We start from the raw sequence: 18,262 nt of genomic DNA on the forward strand, positions 1-18,262 counted from the left end.
GAGCGCACAAGCGGGGCTCGTGCTGGATTGACCCGTTCGGCATCGCAGTTTTTCTATTAAGCAATAAGGAGAAGAGCCGGCCGCCCTGACCCGTTCCCTAAAAATAAGCCAGGCAGCTGTCCGTGCACATCTGGAGCCCGAGGGGGGGGGAGGCCGGGAGGGGACTCAAGCGGCGGAAGGGATTCTGCAGGGAGTTCTGGGCGAGACGGTCAGGGACTGAGATGGGAATTGGCCTCGCGGGCGCGACCACGGAGCAGGACTTTGCCCCGGGGACCCCCCCCAACCCCGCAGGTGGGGAAGGCCGAAGGTGCGACGGGAGCTCAGCACGAGGGCGCAACCGGGCCGACCAAGAAGGGGAGTCTCTGTACGCTCCGGGGAAGGCGCTGTGAGAACTGGGCGGCTGGTGCACAAAAGGAAAGGGAAAGAAAGACTCAGAGGTGTGCCTCGAGCGGTGGGGAGCCGATTCACAGCTTGAAGGGAAGTCTCAGATCAGGATTTCCTTTCCCCTCGGGGAAGGCGGAGAGCTGGTGAGGCGGAATAAGAGGCAGCCTCCTAGGGTTGTTTTTTTTTGGGGGGGGGGGGAGGACACAGACAACATGTGTGGATGCTGGTGGATCTCTCTCTCTCTCTCGAGCACACACACCTCCCTCAACGTCTGCCAGGGGGGGGGGGAATTAAGGGGAATGAGGGGAGAACCCCCCTCCCTCTCCCTCCCAGTGGAGTTTAAAACGTGCTGCCGATTTAACCGGGAGGGAGGGAGGGAAGGAAGGCCTCAGAAGATAACCCAGAAAAATAAAAAATGTCCCTTTCCCTTCCCCCGGCCAGAAAAAAGACACCCCCGTCCGTCCACCCCCCCCCCGCCCACTCCCCAGCACAGCGCTCGCTAGACTTCGGCCAGACCGAAGGACTTCTCCTCCTGGGGCTTGCAGATCCAGCTCCCGTAGCCCATCTCCTGCAGTGCCCCGAAGAAGCTCCGCTTGGCACTCTGGTACGCCACGGCCGCCTCCTTGGCCTCCGAGTAGACCGTCTGCTTCTGCGGCCCCTTGCCCTCCATCTTGGCACACAGCTCCTGGAACAGCAGGAAGAGGTTCCTCTTGGAGACCCGGGAGACGTCCAGTTTTGGTCTGCGGAGAGAGGGAGAGGAGGTTGGGGGACGGGGGGGCAGGAGGGCCCCCTTGAAGTCTTTCGAAGGGCTGTCGCTTAGAGGAGGAGGGCAGGGGGCGGTTCCTGTCGGCGGCGGAGGACGGGACTCACCAGAATGGGTTTCAATGGAGGGCGGGGGAGGGACCGGCTGGACCTCAGGGAAAACTTTTCTACAGTCAAGAGTTGTGCAGCAGTGGAACGGGCTGCCTAGGGAGGTGCTGAGCTCCCCCCTCCCTGGCAGTCTTGAAGCAGCGGCTGGACCAACCCTTGTCAGGGATGCTCTAAACTGATCCTACGATGAGCGCAAAGCAGAACTTTTGCTCACAGGGCTCCGCAGCTTAGAGGGAGCCTCGCTCACCAGCTCTGCTCCCTGGGGGAGAGAACCCCCCTCCCACACTTTGGGAAAGGCCTTTTATCCTTTCTTCCCAGGCACCACCCTCCACTAAATCCCCAGTGAGCCAATCACAGGGCCCAAAGGGTGACCTGGGAAACGTGGGGCCTGATAGCGACTCTAGGACAGGCTTCCCTGGAGCCACTAGGCCTCCCTAGAGCCTGCAGGCCTCACTATTATAGGCCTAGGATCATTGAGCTTTCGGGAGTGAAAGTTCCCCTGATCAGATGTGACTCGGAAGCGAGCTCTCCGTGACCTCATATCCCAGTCAGAAGGCAGGAAGGGTGTTGCAGAGAAGGGGCTCAGGAGCCAGTTTGGTGTAGTGGTTAAGTGTACGGACTCTAATCTGGGAGAACTGGGTTTGAGTCCCCACTCCTCCACCTGCACCTGCTGATGTGACCGTGGGAAAGCCGTAGTTCTGGCAAGAGATGTCCTTGAAAAAGAGCAGTTTCTGTCAGAGCTCTCTCAGCCCCGCCCACCTCACAGGGTGTCTGTTGTGGGGAAGGGGAAGGGAAAGGAGTTTGTAAGCCGCTCTGAGACTCCTTCGGGTAGTGAAGGGAGGGGTATAAATCCAATCTCTTCTTCTTCTTCATCATGCAGTATGCAACCAGCTTGACTGGATCGGTGGAGAAATGCTCTGGGGCAGAAAATCGGTTATCTGGAGTGGGATAAGAACCCCATGTCCCTGTCCAGACCGGGGGTCCGCTGTTCTGAATCTGTGGACTTGCGTTCCCTCGCAGCTCAAGGGGGCCTCCCATAGTTACTTGTATCTGACCAAGGGAGCTTCGACTCTCGAAAGCTCACACCCTGGAAATCTGGTTGGTCTCTAAGGGGCTGCTGGACTCGAACCCGGTGGTTCCTGCTGCAGGCTGACAGGGGCTACCCTTCCGAAAACAACCTGCCCCCGGGGCGAGACGGTGCCGGTGTGGAAGTTGGGAGATCCCAGCAGCACCCTCGCTTCCGACTAAGAAACAAGCACGGGGGGTACCAGCCTGCTCTCTCCCCCTCGCTGAAAGGGACGCTCACATTACAGGACCAGGAGGCTCGACGGTGTACAGCGACACATGCGACTCTACACACCTGTGCCAAGGCTGAGATGTGGGATTCGCTTCCAGGGGATGTCGTGATGGCCACAGGAATAAACAGCTTGGAAAGAACAGAAGAAGTGGCCTCAACCGGTTCCTATGGAGGGCCAGCAACAGGGCAGAGAGGCCGAGGCCTTCCCCTCATAAGAACATCAGAAGAGCCCTGCTGGGTCAGACCAGTGAGGGTCCCTCTAGTCCAGCATCCTGTCTCACACAGTGGCCTCAACCAGTTCCTCTGGAGGGCCAACAACAGGGCATAAGAGGCCAAGGTCTTCCCCTCATTTTGCCTCTTGGCTCGGGAATTCAGAGGCTTAGTGCCTCTGAATGTGGAGGTTCCCCTAAGTCACCATGGCTAGTAGGCATTGATAGATTTATCCTCCATGAATATCTCTAATCCCCTTTCCAAGCTGTTTATTCCTGTGGCCATCACTACATTCTCTGGCAGCGAATACCACATTTTAATCACTTCCGACGAACCCGCTACCTTGATCCTGTAACTGGACATGTACCTGGGACTTTTGGCAAGCAAAATGCATCCGGCCCTTCAAATATGGAAGCCCCAAATTCCTATCAGTCTTTTTGTTTCTGTTAAGCGTCACTCCTTGAACCGTGAGTGTGCTTACAAAAAGGCTGTCAAAGGCCATAAAGGGACTACTTGAAATCCCCCGCCTCCGCGTGGCACAGGGCCTCTCTGGGGCTTGCTCCACCAAGACTTGGGTGCCAACCCTGCCGAGTCTCCCTTACCCATCTATTTTGCCTTTTGTGCCATCCAGGACTTCTACGTCGGTGTCGTCGGGCAGGCACCAGTTGACGCTGGACTCCTTCGTTTTGCCTGTCTGCCGCGCGGAATCATAGACGCTGACGCGGCCGACCTGAGTCACCGGGGAAAGACAGAACGGACAATGTTAGCTCAGGAAACCATTTTCTGTGAAGGTAGACTTGTGGTGTTCAAAAGGGAGACCCACAAAGAGAGGGGAAGAAAAACTAAACCAACCAAGCAAAAACCGCCAAAGGAAGTTTAGAAAACTAGTAAAGGGGCCAAAAGTTAAAAACATCAATAGGTATAGACAAAAGCACACGTGTTTATTTCAAAAACATATAAAGACCTAGTAGGGGCTCAAATAAAGCCTCGTAAAATAATCTAAGTGACAAATGCACAAAAAAGAACCATATACGACCTGATGAGTTTCGGCCCATGAGAGCCTTCTTCAGAGGTCAATTAGTACATGCAACAAAGCCCCTGTTACGTTTCAAAGGGAGCAAACAATCGATATTGGGACCAAAATGGAATGTCCCAATCTGGAATTGAATGACACATTAAAAAATTTTCTTTGCGGGGCCACAAAGTATCTGGCCTTGTGTCAGAAGCAACTGCATATATCGGAGATAGTAATATTGCCAATATGTACCTTCCAGTTTAGGTCTTGAGAATACAAGTAAAATCAATAAGAAAGAAGAAAAAAGAAAGAAGAAAGAAGGAAGAAGGAAGAAGAAGAGGAGGAGGAGATTGGATTTATACCCCGCCCGAAGGAGTCTCAGAGCGGCTTACAAATTCCTTTCCCCTCCCCTCCCCACAACAGACACCCTGGGAGGTAAAAGAAGAAGAGATTGGATTTATACCCCACCCTTCACTACCCAAAGGAGTCTCAGAGCAGCTTACAAACTCCTCTCCCTCCCCACAACAGACATCCTGTGAGGTAGGTGGGGCTGAGAGAACTCTGACAGAAACAGCTCTTTTTTAAGGACAGCTCTTATCAGAACTACGGCTTGCCCAAGGTCATCCAGCAGGTGCAAGTGGAGGAGTGGGGGAATCAAACCTGGTTCTCCCAGATTAGAGTCCGCGCACTTAACCACGACACCAAACTGGCTCTCCAAATCAATTGTTTGCTGCCTTACAAGTGTAACACAGGGGCTTTTTATTGCATGTTGTATTCTGTACTATTTTACCTCCGAAGAAGGCTCTTGTGGGCTGGACCGCGTCAGGTCATGTGTGGTTCTTTTTTGTTCATTTGTCCCTTTGATTATTTTATGAGGCTTTACTTGGGCCCCTAAAGGGTTTTTATCTGTTTCTGTTGAGAAGGGGGGAACCACCTGAGATTCAAGAGTCCCCATGCACCCACGGGCGTCAGGCGGCCATTTCTCAGCTGTCCCACCACTCAGGGCAACTCGAATGATAAAAGGGATGGAACACTTTCCCTATGAGGAAAGGTTAAAGCGCTTAGGGCTCTTTAGCTTGGAGAAAAGACGACTGAGGGGTGACATGATCGAGGTTTATAAGATTATGCATGGGAAAGAGCAGGTAAAGAAAGAGGTACTTTTCTCCCTTTCTCACAATACAAGAACTCGTGGGCACTCCATGAAACTGCTGAGCGGTCGGGTTAGAACGGATAAAAGGAAGTACTTCTTCACCCAAAGAGTGATTAACACATGGAATTCACTGCCACAGGAGGTGGTGGCAGCTACAAGCATGGACGGCTTCAAAAGGGAATTAGATAAGCATATGGAGCAGAGGTCCATCAGTGGCTATTAGCCAAAAGGTACAGATAGGGGCTCTGGGGCAAGTGATGCTCTGTAGTCTTGGTGCTTGGGGGGGGGTCAACAGTGGGAGGGCTTCTAATGTCCTGGCCCCATGGGTTGACCTCCTGGTGGCCCCTGGTATTTCTGGCCACTGTGTGACACAGAGTGTTGGACTGGATGGGCCTTTGGCCTGATCCAACATTGGCTTCTCTGATGTTCTGTATTGGCTCCAGCTCTGTGGAAGAGGCTCCCTTGAAGAACTTCAGGAGGCGCTGCAAGGCCCTGCCTGCTTGGCCGAAGCTTTGGAGATGGTGTGAATTGGCAAGTATCTTTGAAGGGGCGGAGAGCGGAGGCGATAGGCGTCTGCTAGTTGACTTTGGGTTCTAAAATGAGATCGTTTTAACAGATTTTTAGAGTCCAGTGGGGCACCTGTAAGACCAACAAAGGTTTATTCACGGTATGAGCTCATATCTTGAACAAACCTCTGTTGGTCTTCAAGGCGCCGCTGGACTCTGCGTTCATTCTGCTGCTTCAGACCAACACGGCTGACCTCCTGGATTTAGCTATTTTTGTCGGCCATCTTGAACCACGGGGAAAGGGTGGGATACAAAGGCGCCGATAAATAAATAAGCGGGATCTTCGTGTACGAAACAGGTGTGATGGTTACACGCAGCCCATCCCCTGAAGGTTGGGTGGGTGGTCCGTGCAGCTCAGCATCAGCTACTCTGGCAGCAGCTCTCTGGAATCACAGGCCGAGAAAGGTCTTTCTTCATGCCCGGGCCCTTCACTGGAGACGCAGGGGATCGGACCGGCAAGGTGCCTGCTCTGCTTTTTTCACACAGGACGGAACAAGAGTCCTTCACAGGAACATCAGAGAAGCCACGTTGGATCAGGCGAATGGGCCCATCCAGTCCAACTCTCTGTGTCGCACGGTGGCCAAAACCCAGGTGCCATCAGGAGGTCCGTCAAAGGGGCCAGAACTCCAGAAGCCCCTCCCACTGGTCCGAACCAGCACGGCTCCTCTGATGTTATTGTGTTTCTTTTAACTGGAGAGGACAGGGATTGAACCTGGGGCATTCTGAAGAAAAATAAGAGTTTGGATTTATACCCCGCCCTTCACTACCTGAAGGGGTCTCAAAGCGGCTTATTATCTCCTGTCCCTTCCCCTCCCAACAGACAGCCTGTGAGGCAGGTGGGGGCTGAGAGAGCTCTCTCGAGAACTGCCCTTGAGAGAATACAGCTCTGAAAAAACTTGTGACTGACCTAAGGTCACACCAGCAGCTGCATGTGGAGGAGCGGAGAATCAAACCTGGTTCTCCCAGATTAAGAGTCCGCGCTCCTAACCACGACACCAAACTGCACGCCAAGTAGAGGGTCTGCCACTGAGCCAGGGCCACTCCAGCACCTTGACCAGGATCTAGGTTTCCTACACTGAACAGGTGAGGGACCTTCCCACTTCTGTAAACCATCCTCTCCTCTGAAGGAAGAACGATGGCCTTTGCAACTACCAGAGTGCAATTTTTGTTATAGTCTCTGGCAAAAAAGGGGGGAGACCCCAAAGTTTTCAGTGTAGAGCGGGTTCTCTAACCCGGTAAGACCAAACGGCGACTGAATGTGTATTGGCAAGGCGAGACGGTCCCGAGAGAGCGGGGGCGGACGTACCTCAGGGTGGTTGACGCAAAACGGCTCCGGGAGCCCTGCCTGGAATGCGTCGCCGTCTCTCGACATGCGGCAGCAGATGGCCCTTGTCAGGTGACCTTGGCTGTACAGGTAGCCTGGAAAAGAGAGGAGGGGGACATGTCTCAGAGGCACGGAGGAGGTATTCCAGAAAAAGACTTACGGCAACTCTGCCAGTCTTGAGAGGCGCGGCCCCTCCTTCCCACACTTGGAACGACCATGTCGGAAGAGGTGCATTGATGGAGCCGGCGTGGCGTCGGTGTCGAGAACGGCAGAGAAATACCATAGCCGCGGCATGGCTACACATACTTCCCCCCACGATCCAATCCTGGCAGAATCATATTTGGGACTACTTTGTTATGTCGACAGTATCACCTAGCACACACTCAATCTTTCCTCTAGCAAATCTGAAGAAAAATGTATAGCATCCTGGTATTCACTCATCAGGGCTGCGGTGGCTCAGTGGTTAAGACGCTGAACTGAAGACCAGGAGGTCGGTAGTTCAGCAGTTTGAGCCCTGAGTGCCGTGTGATGGAGTGAGCTCCCGTCTTGGATTCCAGCTCCTGCCAACCTAGCAGTTCGAAAGCAAGAGATTGCAAGTAGATTAATTGGGTACCACTTCGGTGGGAAGGTAACTGCATTCCGTGCGCCTTGGCGTTTAGTCAAGCTGGCCACATGACCACGGAAACGTCTTCGGACAGCACTGGCTCTTTGGCTTGGAAACGGAGATGAGCACCGCACCCCTAGAGTCAGATTCGATCGGCTTTCGAGCAAGGGAAACCTTTACCTTTATTCACTCATTAACTATACGGTTGAATCTGATGTAATTCCAGCAAATCCTTTATACAAATCAACGATATACTTTTGAAACTTGAACCTGAAACATTATTTGGCTTAGAGCGAAGATAATATCTGAAGTTACTTTCAGAACACTGATTTAAAATCTGCCTGTAAAGATATGTACTTATTATACGATTGCTGCCTTAAGAGATGCTTTGTAGTGTGGAATACAGTCCTCTGGCGTCTTCAGCCTGGACATAGTTAAGCATTAATGTTTTTTTCCTAAACTACTTTTGTACTTCATCTGCAGACATCTATTGTACTTACCTTGTATTGTTATTAAATTCTTAAATAAAAAATATAAATTAAAAAAAAGAGAGAATGGCAGAGAAGCTAAGGGTCTGCAGACCACCGAGAGACAATACCCTCTTCTGCTCCCGTGTCAAAGAACATGCCCACCAGGGTGCCAGAAGCACACCCTTGGCAAGCAAAGGAAAGTGGAACTCGAAGGACTTTGTGTCTCCCTGCCCCTCCCAGACGGCTCGGTTCCCCTCCCCGAGAAGAAAAAGCTTTTCGTTTCACAATCCAAGAGGCAGAGAAAACCCAACCACTGCTTTTGAGGGGAAGGAAGCGCTCCTCACCCAGCGTGACAGAGCGGAGATAGACCGGCCGCATGAAATGGGACAACAGCGCCCCCTGCAGGCCCAGTACGTTCCAGCGAAGGATTTTGTCGCTGCAGGACATGGTGCGCAGGCGCTCGCCGTGCTGGATCCCGTCCCACGTTGGCACGATGTCGCTCGACTCCACTGGAATGGTGCCTTCGCCTGTTTCGGGAAGCCAAAAATCAAACCGTGCCAAAAATCTGAAAGAGCGCAAGTACGGCCTGCTCCCCCCACCCCTTCAAACCCAAAACTGCAATTCCCAGGATGCCAAACCCAATTTGACGGCAGACAGAAAAGCTCTCGAGGTGCTCACCGTTTTCCACCTTGGTGCGCAGTTTCCCCTGTTTGGGGTTTTCAAACAGCGGCTGGTGTGGGCCCTCCCCCACGGCATTTGCCTGGTCAGAGCAGGACTTGTCAAAGAGGGCACCGTCCCCGCAAGGTGCCGTGCTGGGGGGGGGAAAAACAAAACAAGACAGTAAGATGCAAAATCCCAACTGAACCAATGATTGTGTCAGAGAAAGGAGGCAGGACTGGAACAGACGCCAGGAGGCCTGCTCCAGCCCGCACGTGCTCCGTGGGATGTAGGGGTAAAGAAGGGAAACAGAAGCAGGAGAAAAAAGCAGCTGCTCGTTATGAGAAAACTTGCGTTCCTGCGGGGTAGTGGTGAGCAGTGTTCCCTCTAAGCTGAGTTGGTGTGAGCTCGCTCGTAGGTTTTTAGCCTCCGGCTCACACATTTTTTGTCTCAGCTCAGGAAGGAGGGCTCCGGAGCAAACTACTTTATGCAGCAGCTAAATCGCTCGCCCGCTACTTAAAAGCCAGTCGCTCACAAAGTAGAATTTTTGCTCACGAGACTCCACCGCTTAGAGTGGCCAAACTCGCTTGACGTGAGAGCCACGTAGAATAAACGCCAGATGTTTGAGAGCCGCAAGACAGGAACAAACATGACACGTTTTTACTGGAAAACACGCAGATTTGCTTTTTGTTAACATTAAACGACACTGCCAACAATAATAACAACAAGGGGTAGAAGCAGATATTGATAACGATATTTATTTGTCCGATGATATTTGTTTGCCAATGATATTTCGCTTCCCCAGCTGCCCTGCCAGCAGCCACACAATAGGTGTGAAAGAAGAAGAAGAAGAGAAGAGATTGGATTTATACCCCGCCCTTCACTTGGAGTCTCAGAGCGGCTTACAAACTCCTTTCCCTTCCCCTCCCCACAACAGACACCCTGTGAGGTGGATGGGGCTGAGAGAGCTCTTGACAGAAACTGCTCTTTTTCAAGGACAGCTGTGCCAGAGCTTGTGACTGACCCAAGGTCACATCAGTAGGTGCAAGTGGAGGAGTGGGGAATCAAACCCGGTTCTTCCAGATTAGAGTCCGCACACTTAACCACTACACCGCATGCGGCTCCCGAGCCACAGTTTGGCCACCCCTGGCTTAGAGGGAGTGCCGGTGGTGAGTGAGAGACTGAGGCGGGGTTCCCTGACCTATTCTTTCTTTCATTTTCCACAGCTTGTGGCTTAAGAGGGGCTCCTGCCCAGCAGAAACACTCTGTAACTTGAGGAGTTCACTAAAGCTGGAATAGTTTTCCACCTTCTAGTGCCTGGAGTTAATTACTGAGTGCATGCAGATAACCTCAGAGGAGAACCTGGGGAAGCTGAAAGCCTCTGGTACAAGGCCCAGAAACCTGGAGGCTCCGGGCTGGCCCAGGTGGCTGTGGTTTCAGTGCCTGGGAACAGGAGTAGGGCTCTCTAGGACCATACAGTGCTAATTTTAACGTGCATAATGGTCAAGACACACCTTACGCCAGTGTTCCCTCTTAGCTGAGTAAGTGTGACTCGTGGGCACTCAATGAAATTGCTGAGCGGTCGGGTTAGAATGGATAAAAGGAAGTACTTCTTCACCCAAAGAGTGGTTGACACATGGAATTCACTGCCACAGGAGGTGGTGGTGGCCACAAGCATGGACAGCTTCAAGAGGGAACTGGATAAGCATATGGAGCAGAGATCCATCAGTGGCTATTAGCCACTAGGTATAGATAGGGACTCTGGGGCAAGGGATGCTCTGTCTTCTTGGTGCTTGGGGGGGCAACAGTGGGAGGGCTCCTAGTGTCCTGGCCCCACTGCTGGGCCTCCTGATGGCACCTGGTATTTTTGGCCACTGTGTGAGTGTTGGACTGGATGGGCCTTTGGCCTGATCCAACGTTGGCGTCTCTTATGTTCTTTTAGCCTCCGGCTCACACCTTTTTGTCTTGGCTCAGGAAGGAGGGCTCCAGAGCAGACTAATTTATGCAGTGGCCAAATCGCTCGCTCACCACTTTAATGCCAGCAGCTCACGAAGTAGAATTTTTGCTCAGAAGGCTCCACAGCTCAGAGGGCGCATTGGTGATCTCTCCCCCTACCCAATTCACATAAGAAGAAGAGAAGAGATTGGATTTATACCCCGCCCTTCACTACCCAAAGTTGTCTCAGAGCGGCTTACAAACTCCGGTCCCTTCCCCTCCCCACCACAGACACCCTGTGAAGTAAAAGAAGAAGAAGAGATTGGATTTATACCCCGCCCTTCACTACCCAAAGTTGTCTCAGAGCGGCTTACAAACTCCTTTCTCTTCCCCTCCCCACAACAGACACCCTGTGAGGTAGAAGAAGAAGAAGAAGAGATTGGATTTATACCCCGCCCTTCACTACCCAAAGTTGTCTCAGAGCGGCTTACAAACTCCTTTCCCTTCCCCTCCCCACAACAGACACCCTGTGAGGTAGAAGAAGAAGAAGAAGAGATTGGATTTATACCCCGCCCTTCACTACCCAAAGGAGTCTCAGAGCGGCTTACAAACTCCTTTCCCTTCCCCTCCCCACAACAGACACCCTGTGAGGCAGGTGGGGCTGGGAGAGCTCTTGACAGAAACGGCTCTTTTTTCAAGGACAGCTCTTATCAGAACTACGGCTTGCCCAAGGTCATCCAGCCAGGTGCAAGTGGAGGAGTGGGGAATCAAACCTGGTTCTCCCAGATTAGAGTCCGCGCACTTAACCACGACACCAAACTGGCGGAAGGGGAGGCCATTCACGCGACAAGGCCAATGACATACAGGACGTTACGCCCCCTTCCCGCAATGTGCCTTTGCCCTGATCCAAACCACCCCTGCAGTCACCCTGCACTTTGTGGGCTGCCCACCCACTTCAAAGTGGCACAAAAATGCTGCAAGGAGATTTGAAATTTTTTTTTAAAAACAACAACAACCCAAATTTGAAATAATGAAAACTAAAAGGCAAAGCGAGAAGAGGAACAGCGAGCCAAACGGAGCTGCCCCACAAAAGTCAGAAGCAATTTGGTCAGATTACGGAAAAAAAACCCCGAAACAGTAAAGATGCATGAAGAAAGGGCAAGGCGCTCGGGGCTCTTTAGCTTGGAGAAACGACGGCTGAGGGGGGACATGATCAAGGTTTATAAGATTATGCCTGGGAAAGAGCAGGTCGAGAAAGAGGTACTTTTCTCCCTTTCTCACAATACAAGAACTCCTGGGCACTCCATGAAACTGCTGAGCGGTCGGGTTAGAACGGATAAAAGGAAGTACTTCTTCACCCACAGAGTGATTGACACATGGAATTCACTGCCACAGGAAGTGGTGGCGGCTACAAGCATGGACAGCTTCAAGAGGGAATTGGATAAGCCTATGGAGCAGAGGTCCATCGGTGGCTGTTAGCCACAAGGTATACAGGAACTCTCCGTCTGGGGCAAGTGATGCTCTGTATTCTTGGTGCTTTGGGGGGGGGGGGAACAGTGGGGGGGCTCCGGAGGGCTCCTAGTGTCCTGGCCCCACTGCTGGACCTCCTGATGGCACCTGGTGTTTTTGGCCACTGTGTGGCAGAGTGTTGGACTGGATGGGCCATTGGCCTGATCCAACACTGGCTTCTTTTATGTTATGTTCAAGCCAGCTTTCAAAACTCTTGGAAGGGAGCAAAGACCTTAACCTTAAGAAGCAGCAAGCAGTGGCTCATGAGAGCTCCCCCACCCCTACCCCGCCACAAATTCTGTTAGTCTTTAAGCTGCTACCGGACTCTTGCTCTTTTCTACTGCACTTTCGATCAACTTCCAATGTACTTTAGTGATCATTTGCAAGTGTACAGTAAAATCCGTTTTCAAAGTTCATTGAAAGTGGATTAACATACATTATTCAGCATGTGTGAAAACGCCCACTATGAAAGACTCCCCTCTCCCTTGTGACATCCCACCCACCCACCCCTCAGTCTATGAAGGTGCAGCTACTGATAGGGCCATGCTGCAGGTGGTACGGACCTGATATAGAGGTGGAAGGTGATGTCGTCTTTGATCTTCAGCTTGCCGTCTTCTGCTGGCTCAAAGATGCTGTCTTTCGGGGCAGAGGGGTCGTACTTCATGAGCTCACTGTACAGAAACCTGCAACGGAACCCCAGAGATGCCGTTATCACCCTCGGTAAGATTGGGCTGCTAAGGTCTGGCGGTCTGCTCCTGAATTTCAACTTTGCCCTGAACTCACCAGGATGTCTTGAGCAAACCACTATCTCAACCTTAGCTTCCCCCTCCTCCCTACCAATGTTTACTTACTTTATAATGATACTGGCCCACCTTACAGAATTCTTACAAGGATAATAAGATTGAGACCTGACCTGACTGGCTATCATCAGATCTTGGAAGCTACGGCAGGGTTGACCTTGGTTAGTGCTCAGATGGGAGACCAGTGAGGGTCCATCTAGTCCAGCATCCTGTCTCACACAGTGGCCTCAACCACTCTCGTTTGCCATGGTTACAGCTGTTCTCCGGTCCTGTGTGCCTATTGCCTTCTGGTTGGGGGGAGGGAGTTTGGGAGCGTGCGAGTGTGTGGATGTGAGAGCTGCTTTGCAAAAGGCGTGTAAAGCGAGGCCTCCCTTCCCTGGGAAGTATGCGTGCTTGACCTTGGATGGCAGATACTGTTAGATACTAAGCTTGCATGTGTTGGGGGGAGGGCTAATGTTGCACAGTAGATCTAGGAGGGCTGGATGAATCGGTGTGATTGGACTGATCATCGGGGGCGGGGGGGGGGGGCCCTGTTTGAATTCTGTATAATACCAGAACTGGTGCCAAGAGGGTCAAGTTCCGACACAGACAGTTTCAAGCTTGAAAACATCTTTATTCCTCAAACAAATCACTGCCAAGAGTGTTGTTGGGAGTAAGTCTGTTCAAGAGTCTGACACCATCTAGGTATGTCCCAAGATTTTGTCTGGTCCTAGGAGAGCATTACGCTCTTGCTGAGGAAAAACTTACTGATGATCCCTTGCCCCTGAAGGTGTCTGGCTGCCCTTGACCAGAGCTCCGGCCTGGTGGAACTCTCTGCCAGCTCCCACCAGGACCCCCTGCAGTACTTAATGCAATTCCACAGGGGCCTGTAAGACAGAGATGTTCCGCCAGGCTTCTGGCTGAGGGCAGCCACGGTTCTTCACCATGGCTGGCCCCCTAACCCTTGCTCTCTAGTCTCTTCTTCCACTTCTGCCTCCCCTTTGCCCCGCCTACGAGGCGGCAACCCAGTCCAGGATGGGTTTAAGAACAGATTAGTGGCGCCATCTTGAGATTGTTTTCAGAATGCAATGAATGTTATTTATTAGTGGCGCCATCTTGAGATGTTTGAGTTTGAGTCCAGCGGCACCTTTAAGAGCGACCAAGTTTAATTCCAGGTATGAGCTTTCATGTGAATGCAGTGCAAAGGTACCTGAAGAAGTGCGCTTGCCCACGAAAGCTTATCCCCAGAATTAAAAACTTGAGTCTTAAAGGTTCCACTGGATTCTACTTTGTTCTCTTGTCAGATCTTGAAAGATAAGCTGGACTGACCCTGGTTAGTCCTTAGACGGGAGACCACTGAGAAATTCCAGGGTCCCAGCGCAGAGGCAGACAATGGCAAACCCACCTCTCTTAGCCTCTTGCCTTGAAAACCCTACAGGGTCACTGTAAATTGGCTGCAAATTGACCACACTTCCCACCACCGATAACACTGTGAGTGTGAAGAATAAAAACGGTTAGACAACATTGCTTCCTGTTGTATTTCCTTTTCTCTGTCCTGAACCTACTGCCCATTAACTTCACTGGATGCCCTTGAGTTCTAGTCTTTCTCTTTGTCAACTCTCTCCAGCCCGTGCATCATTTCATAAACCTCTCTTACGTCCCCCACTTAGTCGCCTCTTTTCCAAACTGAAAAGTCCCAGGCTCTTCAGCCTTTCCTCATAGAAGAAGAGATTGGAGTTATACCCCGCCCTTCACCTGGGAGTCTCAGAGCGACTTACAATCTCCTTCCCCTCCCCACAACAGACACCCTGTAAGGTCAGTGGGGCTGGGACAGCTCTCTCAGGGACTACCCCTGAGAGAACAGCTCTGAGAGAACTTGTGACTGACCCAAGGTCACACCAGCAGCTCCATGTGGAAGAGTGGGGACTCAAACCCGGTTCTCCCAGGTTGGAGTCCGTGCTCCTAACCGCTACACCAAACTGGAAGTGCTCCAGACCCCCTCATCATCTTGGTTGAGCCTCTCCCGCTGCCCCCTCCTCACCTTATGAAGCCCCTTCTGGAAATGATCTCCGCGTGACAGTCGTTCACCGTCTCCCCTTTCAGGCTCAGCTCCTCCCCTTTCACGCAGCGATTACCTGGCGGGCAAAAGAAAAATAGAAAAAGAAAAAGAGACCGCTGTCAGGAAACCTCCTGCTGGAGATTCTAAGCGCACCGAGTGGGCGGTTGCATCTCCACAAAGGCTCGAGCTCCGTCCTACCTGTCCCGATGCTGACCACGACGCCCAGGCCCTCCTGCCCTCGCCGCATGATGATGGCGGCCAGGATCTTGCGCCCGAGCAGGCTGTGCTGGATGCGAGCCGTGAGGGTGTTGAACCGCTGGTGGCTCAGCATGGCGATCTGGTCGTGGAGGGTGCTGCCGCTCACGGGGAGCTGCCGGGAGGGGGGAAAAGACACATTTGAGCCATGCAAGGAAACCAGGACAGGAAGCGTGCCCCCGTCCCCCCCGATGGGCACGGCAAAGAAACGGAAGCCACAAAGCCGGGTCTTTTTCACTCTGCTGTCCGGCGTGGGGGTGCCGACTTTTTTGAGCCTCTGGGCAAGTTGGGCACAGGATGGTGGGAGCGACGACAAAACAGCGGTTAATGAGGCAGAGCCAGCCGCAAAATGGCTGCCCGGGAGGCGGGGAGGACTACAAAATGGCCACCAGCGAACGCAAAGGCCCCGCCCTCACTAAGCCCAGGGGCAGGAGACAAAGAGGAGCAATGTCTAAAAATACGAAGGGAAAGAAAAAAAAGGGGAGAGATAATGATGCCAACACTGTGGTCTCAGCCAGCAAGTACATTATCTACGTATCTATATATTCATCCATCCCGCTGTTTTGGCCCCGGCACCCGCCTGGCGGGACTCTCTGCCAGGTAACACCTGTGCCCGGCAGGACCGAGACAAGTTCCGCAGGGCCCGTAAGGCAGAGATGTTCCACCAGGCCTAAGGCTGAGGACAGCAACGGCCCTCAATTAGTCTGCCCACCCCCCCCCTTCCACTCCCCCTTGGGTTGGTTTTAGACGCCATCCGGAATGGTGACAGCCTTTGCTTCACTGCTCTTAACTTATCTGAATCTGATTACGATGGTCTCTTTGAACGCCGTACGCTGCCCTGAGCCCCAAGTATGGGGGAAGACGGTTTAGAAACCAAATATATACGTATAAATAAAACGTTATTTTAATCGGCACAGCAAAGTCAGAAGCTCTGTAGGTTTTTCGTCTTCTGGGCGTGGAACAGAGGGTCACTGTGGGTGCAAAGGGGGGGGTACTGGTGAATTTCCTGCCTTGTGCAGGGGGTTGGACTAGATGACCCTGGAGGCCCCTTCCAACTCTTATGATTCCATGACTGTATTCTAGGACAGGAGACCTATGTGGCGCCAGGAAAAGGTATTGGTGGACACCACAGTGCCCTTGCCACCACATTGAGAACAGCTCGTCTCGCGTGCTTGTGTCCCGCCCTTCCTCCCAAGCAGCGGGGGGGGGGGGATGTACATGGTTCTCCTCTCCTCATTATACGCCCACATCAAACCTCTGGATGTTAGCAAGGTCCGTGAGACAGGACCACGAAAGTCAGGACCACTGTCATCCAGCAAGTTTTGTGGCACAAAAGGAGTCGGGTTAGACATGCTGAGCAGTCGGGTTGGAACGGAAAAAAGGAAGTCCTTCTTCACCCAAAGAGTGATTAACACATGGAATTCACTGCCACAGGAAGTGGTGGCGGCTACAAGCATGGACGGCTTCAAGAGGGAATTAGATAAGCATATGGAGCAGAGGTCCATCAGTGGCTATTAGCCACAAGGTACAGATAGGGGCTCTGGAGCAAGTGATGCTCTTTCTTCTTGGTGCTTGGGGAGGGGGCAACAGTGGGAGGGCTTCTAGTGTCCTGGCCCCACTGCTGGACCTCCTGATGGCACCTGGTATTTCTGGCCACTGTGTGACCCAGAGTGTTGGGCTGGAAGGGCCATTGGCCTGATTCAACACTGGATTCCCTTATGTTCTAAAAGGGGGAGGGGGAGATTGGAACCCAAGTCCCCCTGACCCTAGTTCAACAATCTCACCACCAGTGTTCCCTCTAAGCTGAGTCAGTGTGAGCCAGCTCACAGTTTTTTAGCCTCCAGCTCACACAATTTTGTCTTAGCTCAGGAAGGGATAGCTCCAGAGCAAACTAATTTATGCAGCAGCCAAATCGCTCACTCGCAACTTTAAAGCCAGTAGCTCACTAAGTAGACATTTTGCTCACAAAATTCCACAGCTTAGAGGGAGCATAGCTCACCACTACATTTCCAGTAACCGACAGGAAAATGCTGCCGTCGCTTTCCCAAATAGGATACGGATAGCAAGATCTGCTCCCCTACCCAAGGTTGTATAGTTACTGCGCAGAATGAATGTGGTGTTGGCACAATTTTGGTTCTGGGTAAAATCTCAGCCTGTTTACAACGCATACACTAGGATGCACTCAAGTCAATTCCAAAACGTGCTGTACAACTCAAGAACGACACACCTGGTGAGACGTTAAAGCCAAAGCAGCTGCTTAAAGAGGCTTCAGGGGCTGAGAGAGCTCTTTCGAAGACTGCTCGCGAGAGAGCAGCTCGGAGAGAACTTGTGACTGACCCAAGGTCACACCAGCAGCTGCATATGGTGTAGTGCTTTAGTGCAGTTTGGTGTAGTGGATAAGTGCGCGAACTCTAATCTGGGAGAGCCAGGTTTGAATCCCCACTCCTCCACTTGCACCTGGCTGGATGACCGTGGGCAAGCCGTAGTTTTGATAAGAGCTGTCCTTGAAAAAGAACAGTTCTGTCAAGAGCTCTCTCAGCCCCGCCTACCTTACCGGGTGCCTGTTGTGGGGAGGGGAAGGGAAAGGAGTTTGTAAGCCGCTCTGGGACACCTTTGGGTAGTGAAGGGAGGGGAATAAAGCCAATCTGTTTCTTCTTCATATGAAGGAGTGGGGAAGCAAACCTGGTTTCCCCAGATTAGAGTCCACCACTCTTAACCACTACACCAAAGTGGCTCTCAACATGAGAGGGACGGACTCCACCAAGGAAGCCACGAGGGCCCTCAGTCTGCAAGGCTGTTAACAATGGAATGTATTGGAGTTCATTCATTCAAAGAAGCAACTTGATGGCACGTAACACACGTATAAAAAAAAGACAGACCAAGACGGGTAGCCGTGTTAGTCTGTCTGTAGCGCCTCGGTGTTTAGTCACGCCGGCCACATGACCGCGGAAACATCTTCGGACAGCGCTGGCTCTTCGGCTTTGAAACGGAGATGAGCACCGCAACCCTAGAGTCGGACTCGACTGGCTTTCGAGCAAGGGAAACCTTTACCTTTACCTAGCAGCAGAAAAGAGCGAGAGTCCAGGAGCACCTTAAGAACTAAACAAAATCTGTGGCAGGGGAGGAGCTTTCGTGAGTCACGGCTCTCGCTTCTTCAGATACCAGAAGTGAAGATGTG

At 52.2% G+C, this 18,262-nt stretch overlaps 1 protein-coding gene across 3 annotated transcripts in view; it reads right to left on the bottom strand.

Annotated features, from left to right (window-relative positions):
• Nucleotides 1–873: 873 nt before the first annotated feature.
• Nucleotides 874–18,262, bottom strand: part of ADAR (adenosine deaminase, RNA-specific) — a 68,616-nt gene continuing 51,227 nt past the window's right edge. For all 3 annotated transcript variants that reach the window (XM_015419114.1, XM_015419115.1, XM_015419113.1), the window contains exons 8-15: nucleotides 15,028–15,199; nucleotides 14,812–14,905; nucleotides 12,555–12,674; nucleotides 8,569–8,702; nucleotides 8,235–8,417; nucleotides 6,799–6,911; nucleotides 3,364–3,491; nucleotides 874–1,124 (exon numbers count right to left, since the gene is read on the bottom strand). In XM_015419114.1, the coding sequence (XP_015274600.1) occupies nucleotides 884–1,124; nucleotides 3,364–3,491; nucleotides 6,799–6,911; nucleotides 8,235–8,417; nucleotides 8,569–8,702; nucleotides 12,555–12,674; nucleotides 14,812–14,905; nucleotides 15,028–15,199 (1,185 nt within the window). In that variant the 3' untranslated portion in view covers nucleotides 874–883. The remainder of the gene's footprint in view (nucleotides 1,125–3,363; nucleotides 3,492–6,798; nucleotides 6,912–8,234; nucleotides 8,418–8,568; nucleotides 8,703–12,554; nucleotides 12,675–14,811; nucleotides 14,906–15,027; nucleotides 15,200–18,262) is intronic.

This window comes from Gekko japonicus, unplaced genomic scaffold (genome assembly GCF_001447785.1).
Source record: "Gekko japonicus isolate JY-2015 unplaced genomic scaffold, Gekko_japonicus_V1.1 scaffold25, whole genome shotgun sequence".
Taxonomy (NCBI): Eukaryota; Metazoa; Chordata; class Lepidosauria; order Squamata; family Gekkonidae; genus Gekko; species Gekko japonicus.